This window comes from Microtus ochrogaster, chromosome 10, assembly GCF_000317375.1.
Source record: "Microtus ochrogaster isolate Prairie Vole_2 chromosome 10, MicOch1.0, whole genome shotgun sequence".
Classification (NCBI taxonomy): Eukaryota; Metazoa; Chordata; class Mammalia; order Rodentia; family Cricetidae; genus Microtus; species Microtus ochrogaster.
The window spans coordinates 59498689-59506608 of NC_022016.1; the positions used below are offsets into that span (position 1 = coordinate 59498689).

A 7920-nucleotide genomic window follows, 5' to 3' on the forward strand; every position below is an offset into this window, starting at 1 on the left:
TTTAACCCACTCTGCAGGTGGAGATAGAAGATTCCAGAACCACACAAGTCACCCCTTCTGCATACCCTCTTTAACCCACTCTGCAGGTGGAGATAAAAGATCCTGGGGTTTGATACTTTCCAGCCAAGCAGAGAAAATACAAGCCTTGGGTTCAGGGAGAGACCCTGCCTCAAAGAACTATACACAAACACATGTGCATTTATGCATTTTTAACTGCAAAAATTACACATAAAAACCCAAGTCATCTGATCAAAAAATGGGCTAGGGTTGAAGAGATGGCTCTACGGTTAAGAGCACTGACTGTTCTTCCAGAAGTCCTGAGTTCAATTCCTAGCAACCACATGGTAGCTCACAACCATCTGTGATGAGATCTAGTATCCTCTTCTGGGGTGCAGGTGTACATGCAGGCAGAATACTGTATATATCATAAATAAATAAATCTTTTTAAAAAAAAATGGGCTAATGAAGTGAAGGCAGTTGTCCAAAGAACTAGGCATTAGCAGGGAATTGGGGGGAGGGGCACACTTTGATCCCAGCACTTAGGAGGCAGAGGCAGTGGACCAGCCTGGTCTACACAGTGAGTTCCAGGACAGCCAAGGCTATATAGTGAGACCATGACTCAAAAACTTAAATGACAACAAATGCTGTCATCGGGAACATGGGGAAGAACCTTTATGTGGGGGGCGGGCTGTGTACAGCCACTACAGAAAGAAGTTAAGTGTGGACGGTTCTCAAATCAGTGAAAACAGACTCACCACACGGCCCAGTGAAACCCTTCTTGAAGGACTCTAATGCCACACACCACCCAGATATTTGCACTTACAGCCAAACTGCTCACAATAGCTGGGAGCTGAGCCAGCCTAGACGCCCATCAGCACATGGCTGGATAAAGAGCAGGTGTATGAACGACATCTGTAGGAAACTGGATGTGACTGGAAGTCATCACGCTGAGCTAAGGAAGCCAGACTCAGAAAGACACCATGGTGAGAAGCCTAAATCTAAGGCTCTGTATACATGTGGACATGTTTACATATGTGTGCTTACAGGCCAGGAAACTAGAAAAGGGACCATGAGAGGAAGAAGGCATCTTCAAGGATGTAGAACTACAGGAGGGGCTAGGAAACAGTGCCAAGAAAGCAGAATTAGGTGCTGGGGTGGGGAGACACCAGCTGGAGGGGGCACACGGCAAGGGACCAAAGAAGACACAGCATCATAGAGATGCACCGGTATGAAAACCAGTACTCCCAGTGCCAACCCACAGACCGTTTCCTTTTTGTTACTATTGTTGCCTTTTAAGTTGTTGGTATTCCCAGGAGCTTACTGGAGTCAAGGGCAGTGGGGAGGGGGAGGGGCATTGCAGGCCCATAGGTAACTCACCAGGCACTCAGTCACTGAAGAAGTTGCTCCCTCTCCCAGCTACCATGAACTGCCTTTAGACCCTGGGTGGGGAGACTTGATAGTGGAGGTGAGTGGGTCGGACAAGGCCCACTTGGATTCCCGGATCAAATGTTGTGGTTATTTATCATATATCGACATCCCATAATACAGCTAGACAGGGAAAAGATTCATACCAAGAGAACACGGTCCAGGCCCACACTTCAGACACACTACAAAGCCCCGCACGAATGAGTCGAAGTTCTTTCCTTAAACTGGAAGCACAGAGTGAAATATAGGGTTCTAGTTAGGACTGAAATCCCAGCTACTTGGGAGGCAGAGGGATTACAAACTCAGAGTCGGCTTTGGCTACAGTGTGGTTTCAAATGTACTAACAGATCTCTGCTGATAACAGACAGAATATACTAGATATATATATAAAAGATCTTGTCTTTTTTTTCTTTTTGGTTTTTTGAGACAGGTTTCCCTGGCTGTCTTGGAACTTGCTTTGTAGACCAGGCTGGCCTTGAACTCACAAAAATCTGCCTGCCTCTCCCCCTCGAAGTGCTAGGATTAAAGGTGTGCACCACTCCGCACCTGGCTCTTTTCTTTTTTTAAAATTTTATTTATTTTTTAATTTCATGTGCGTTGGTGTTTTGCTTGCATATATGTCTGTGTGAGGGTGTCAGATCCCCTGGAACTGGAGTTACAGATAGTTGTGAGCTGCCACGTAGGTGGTGGAAACTGAACCCAGGTCCTCTGGAAGAGAAACCAGTGCCTTAAACACTGAGCCATCTCTCTAGCCCCTAATGATCTTTTCTGAGTGTTGGGAGACCACAAAGCCTTGGACCAGAGCTGGTAATAGGACACACAAGGACTGAGTTGGCAGGGGCCAGAAGAGCAGCTGGCTGTCCATCTGCAGTCTCTGCTACAGGAGGCCCATGCAAACAGACAGCGGGCCATGCTCTGGAAACTCTCTCAATGTCCAACCGCTCAAAGCCTAGGATCCCAGAACTCACCTAGATCTCCTCTCTGATAAACAGTTATCCAAAGCAACAACTCTTGTCCCAAAGACGTGGACATCAAGAATTATGAGAAATGGATGGGATGTAGCTCGCCTACCATGCTCAAAGCCCTGGGTTCAATCCCCAGCACCACATGAACCAGTCTAAGCAGTACATGTGGATGTATGTGTGCATGTATCATTCCAACATTCAAGAAGGTAAGAGTTCAAGGTCATTCTTGGCTGCACAGTGAGCTTGAGGGCAGCCTGGGTTATGAGACCTTGTCTACACGGCTCAAAAGGAAAAAAAAAAAGTTTAAAAAAAACCCACAAAAAAAAGATGGGCTCTCTTTCAGGAGCTGCATTTTAGTTGCTGACTTGCAGTGCTAAGGATCAAACTCTGGGCCTGACACATGCTAGGAAATGCTCTACCACAGAACTCTAGTCCCAGTCCAAGACTTGTGTTGCAGAATTATGTTGAAGATACATGATAAGGAACTATGGGGACCAGATGCTATACAGTACAGACAAAAACTCCCTTCCCTAGCTCACAGAAACTCAAGGCCTGTGCATCGAGCAATGTCCCACGACAGCACCGCACTGAGGCAGTTTCTCACGGACAGAAGAATGAGCAGCACGGCTGCAGAGCAAAGATGAGGAAGTCTACACACTGCAGAAGAGCAGGGCGACTGCGGCCTGTGACTGCTGATGGAGGGCAGGTTTCCAGGAGAAAGAGAAGCCCTACAGCAGCGAGCAACTCTGCGGGAAGCTTCAGAGCATGCAGCAGCGCCTGCTGGACCTGCCAAGGCCACAAGGTGAAATGCCACTTGCTTGCTGTTTCTTTAACTATATTCTTTGCACTAAAATGTCTGATGCTGCGCAATTTACACAAAAGTCCTCTGTAGAGGCCGTGCAAATCCACCCTCTTTCTAGTTGGATAAAAATACGAAGCCAAAGGAAACAGAAATAATGCATTTAGAGAGGAGATTTCTGTGAAATGGTTTGAAAATAAAATGCTAGGAGTAGAAAAGTCTGAAATCCTCAAGTTAAAGAGGATATAAAGCAATGTTCTGCCTTTTCCTTCCTGGAGATCACAGGCATCATCCACACAGGACTTGGTCCACAGTCTGCAGCCCTGGAGAGTCCACACAGAGGAGAGGAGTACAGGTCAAGCACACTGCTCCTCTCGTGGGACATAATCATGGGATCAACACTTGGGCTTCCAAGGACCCTCAGGTGCCCCATCTGCTTTACAGACGACGTCCAAGCAGAGGCCTCCTTCAGCTGGCTCCACAGGCAGAGGCTCCTGCAACAAAGCCTTATGACCTGAGCTTGATCCTACGGTGAAAGGGGACACCAACTCCCACAATGTGCCCTATGACCTCCAGATGTGCACTGTGGCACAGGTGTGGATACAAGCAGTAATAAGTAAATAGAAAATTTCATATTAAAAAATGAAAGAGGGAAGTGAATAAAAATAGACAGAACTAAAAAGAAAAGGAATCCAAGGAAACCCAAACACACAAAATCAGATGAAGAACTTTTACTAAATCTTACTAGTTGAAAAGAAAATCAAGGTGAGCCAGGTACGATGCCGCAACCTTTGATCCCAGCACTCGGGAGGCAGAGGCAGGACTCCTGTGAGTTTGAAGCCAGCCTGGTCTACATGAGTTCCAGCTCTCCAGGGCTACACAGAAAGACGTAAGTCTTAATTTTTTTAAAAGATTTATTTATTTATTATGTATACAACATTCTGCCTCGATGTATGCCCACACGCCAGAGGAGGGCACCAGATCTCATTACAGATGGTTGTGAGCCACCATGTGGTTGCTGGGAATTGAACTCAGGACCTCTGGAAGAGCAGCCAGTGCTCTTAACCTCTGAGCCATCTCTCCAGCCCCCGTAAGTCTTATTTAAAAAAAAAGGAAAGGAAAGAAAAGAAAAGAAAAATTAAAATTTTTGTAAGAGCAACTTACAGTCCCAGGACTTAGGGAGGGGAGGCTGAAGAGAATCACCTTCAAAGACAGCCTGGGCTACATAGTAAGACCCTATCTCAAAGAAAAAATAATATTAGTAGAAATCTTTTAAAAAACATTGAAAACACTATAGGTTTTGGTTACAGAACATGGAAAAATCAAACCCGAACACAGCTAGAAGCTCCCTCCTTCTTGGCTAGCTTCCATAATACCGTAGGGTTCTAAGCTGGCTGCTGGGGTAGACGTCATTGGCAATCTTACTCCACTATGGAACTTGTGTATAACACTATCAGCATGCCAGGAAAGAGTGTCAAGGGGATCAACCATTCACTGGCTGGATATGATGCCCACTCCATAGGAACTACTGTAACCCTGGCCAAAAGCCTGTGGTAGGGGAGGTCACAGGCCCTAGTGGAGAAGCCACAGCTGTGGATTTACTAATGAACCCGGGAAACTGCCATCTCGATGTTTATATTTACATCCGTAGACTGGTGCCATCAACCTTGGTAGGTGACGCTTCTTTTTGTAGTGGGCCAGTGACTCAACCAGTCGGTCCAGTGCTGAGAACACGTGACCACTGAACAATCAGCCCTGACTGAGACATCAACATCACTCCCTCTAAAGGGTCAAGGATCATGGCGAACAACGGCAGGAAGGATGCTCTTATAGGAAGAAAGGGCAGAATGTTAGGAAACCCTGCCTTCTGGGCATGACAGGGCCTTGAACTCACAGACTCACAACACCTACGGTGACTTCTGCAGGACTGAGCCTGTCACCACGTCATCATGGATCTGAACTACTCACAGGTTCCCCAGCCCTCCCTGATCTATAAGCATGTAATAGTTGCTCAAGGACATTTCTTCAGGGGAGCAGCCGCTGGTAAGTTGCCCAAGGTCATGTGAATCTCCCACCCATGTTCTTATAAGTAACTCAGTGGCGGAGCACTGGCCTAGCACGTTCACGAACCTAGGTTCAAGCCCCCATACCATAACAACTAAATAGAAGCAAAGCCAGGTGCTGGCTTATATCTGGTCCCAGAACTCCCAGCATCCGGGAGGCAGAGCAGGCAGGTCTCTGAGTTCCAGGTCAGTGAGACAGAGACTCAAATAACCAAAACAACGAGTTGTCAGGGGAAAACCAGCCCTGAAGGAGGCTAGCAGTCAGCAGTGATGAAAAGCATCTGTAACATCCTCTTGCAAAACACAGGGACAAAGGCTGGAGCAATGGCTCCATGGTAAAGAGCACTGGCTGCACTTCCAGAGGACCAGAGTTTGGTTCCCAGCACTCACATAATGGCTTACAACCATTAGTAACCTCAGTTCCTGGGGATCAGATGCATTCACTTACACATACACATAAATTAAAAATGTTTGACAAGACCACCAAGGTATGTAACCATTTAGTCAAAACTAACTTGACACACAGTAAAATCCAAGCAATACCAATCATGTACTACAGGAAGATCTCAAATAGCTGCCCAGTATAGACTTTAGAAAATATTTAATACCTAAGTTCAAGGCTAGCCTGGGCTATACAGCGAGGGCCTGTCTCAAACTTAAAGGATTTGTAGCATGTGAGGTAGCCAGACAAGCACCCAACCACACTGTGCAGGGTTCTGGGACGGGGAAGAACAGGAGTAACAAAACATGAAGTTGGACAGAAAACTTCTGAAGGACACTGAATAAATCTGTTTGGACAAAAGTTGGGATTTGACTCTGAGTGGAAACGACTCTGGAACAGGCAGGACTAAGGCACAGGAGTCTGGCTGGGATAGAAACCCACGCAGAGCTAATAACTGAAGTCACTGACACAGGCTTGTGAGGCCAGCATTAGAAAACAGCAGAAGCGGGTCAGTTAGTTGAGGCCAGCTCAGTTATCAGCAGGCTCTAGGCCGGCATGGGTTAGAAGAGACTACCTCAAACAATGAACAAAGTTCCTAGGAATATAAGCCCTACAGTAGCAGTGTCAGTTTGGGGTCTTTCAGTATCTCCAGCCCAGCTTCATGAGAAAGACGTGGCAGCAGGCCGGGAGCTCCTTTCTTGGAGAAAGATACGGTAGATGGCATAGTGGCACAGGCCTTTAATCACAGCAAGCGGGAGGCAGAGGCAGGTGTATGTCTGACTGGGACAAGTACAATCTACACAGAAAGACAGACTATATAACAAGATCTCCCACCTCCAAAACAAAACAAAACAAAACAAAAAAAAGACTTGGGGAAGAAGCCCAAAGGCTCCCAACTTCAAGAAGCAAGAAAAAACCACAGAAGATACAGTTCTTAGGTACCCAACTGGGTAAACCAGAGTTAACTTAGGACCTGTGGTGGCTTTAAAATAAACTGATAAAGAAGGTAAAAAGAGACTCACTCTTTTCGATGAGTTGGTCCTGAACTCCCGCCAAGGCACTTACTGCCTAAAAGAGAAATCATCTGTTACCTGACAAGTGACCACAGACCCCAAGACGCCAACCCACACAGGGAGGAAGGGACAGTCCACACTGCTCAATAAAGGGCCACAGGCAGGCAAACCTGTTCGCTGCCACAACCACTTACAGCGGCCGATGTGACTGAGGATTTGCTGAAGAGCCGTTCGGCCTCCTTGAACTTCCGGTTCCTCCGATCGTTTTTGCTATTGGAGTTTCTAAAACACAGAAGCGAGTACCAAGGTATTAGTTGAACTCAAACTGGGGCGCCTGGGGCAGATGCGGAACTACGGATGACTACTCTGTTTGTGATGACGTGCGTGCCGAAGTATGTGTGTGGAAGTCAGGGAACGACTTCGCGGTCAGTTCTCTCCTTCCACTCCAGGGACCGAGCTCAGGGGCCAGGCTGCAGAAAGCACCCTCCCCGGCTGCACCATCTCCCAGCCCCATTCTTTACTTTTTACACGGCAGCTCACTAACGCCTGGAACTCCAGTCCCTGGAGATCAGACGCTATCTTCCGGCCTCCGAGAGCACTAGGTCACATGTGGTATACAAACATACATGCAGACATAACACCCATGTACATAAAATAAATGAACAGTGTTTTCAAGTGACTATAGCAGCGTGGTAGTGATGCACACCTTTAATTCCAGCACTTGGGAGGCACAGGCAGGCAGATCTCCGTGAGTTCAAGACCAGCATGGTCTACAAAGCAAGTTCTAGGTCGGCCAGGGCTGTTACACAGAGAAACCCTGTCTCAAAAACAAAAAACAAAAACAGGGGACTATAGATGGGCATTATAGTAGATGTTTTTAATTCCAGCATTTAGGAATCAGAAGCATATGGAGCTCTCTGAGTTACAGGATAGCCTGGTCTATACAGGAAGTTCCAGACTAGCCTGGGCTACATAGTAAAGCCCAGTCTCAGTAAGTAAATATATAAAATTACTGGTACAGACAAGTGATAAAAAGTGTCTCTTTTAAATAAACTTAATTTTATACCAGGATTCCTTTGAGAAATATACAGGGCAAAGGTCAGTCTACTAAATAAATACTTGGGGAGATGCTGGATGTGGTGGCACAGTCCTTTAACCCCAGCACTCAAGAGGCAAAGGCAGGTGTAGCTCTGTGAGTTCAGAGCAAGCCTCA

General features: G+C 46.7%; 1 protein-coding gene across 4 annotated transcripts in view; it reads right to left on the bottom strand.

The window, feature by feature from the left end:
• Meaf6 (MYST/Esa1 associated factor 6) overlaps positions 1–7920 on the bottom strand; it is a 22489-nt gene that overhangs the window by 10241 nt on the left and 4328 nt on the right. For all 4 annotated transcript variants that reach the window (XR_001229041.2, XR_258404.3, XM_005353259.3 and 1 more), the window contains exons 3-4: positions 6902–6989; positions 6717–6762 (exon numbers count right to left, since the gene is read on the bottom strand). Coding sequence is in view for 2 of the 4 variants with exons in the window: in XM_005353259.3 (XP_005353316.1) it covers positions 6717–6762; positions 6902–6989 (134 nt within the window). In the remaining 2 variants the exon portion in view is untranslated. The remainder of the gene's footprint in view (positions 1–6716; positions 6763–6901; positions 6990–7920) is intronic.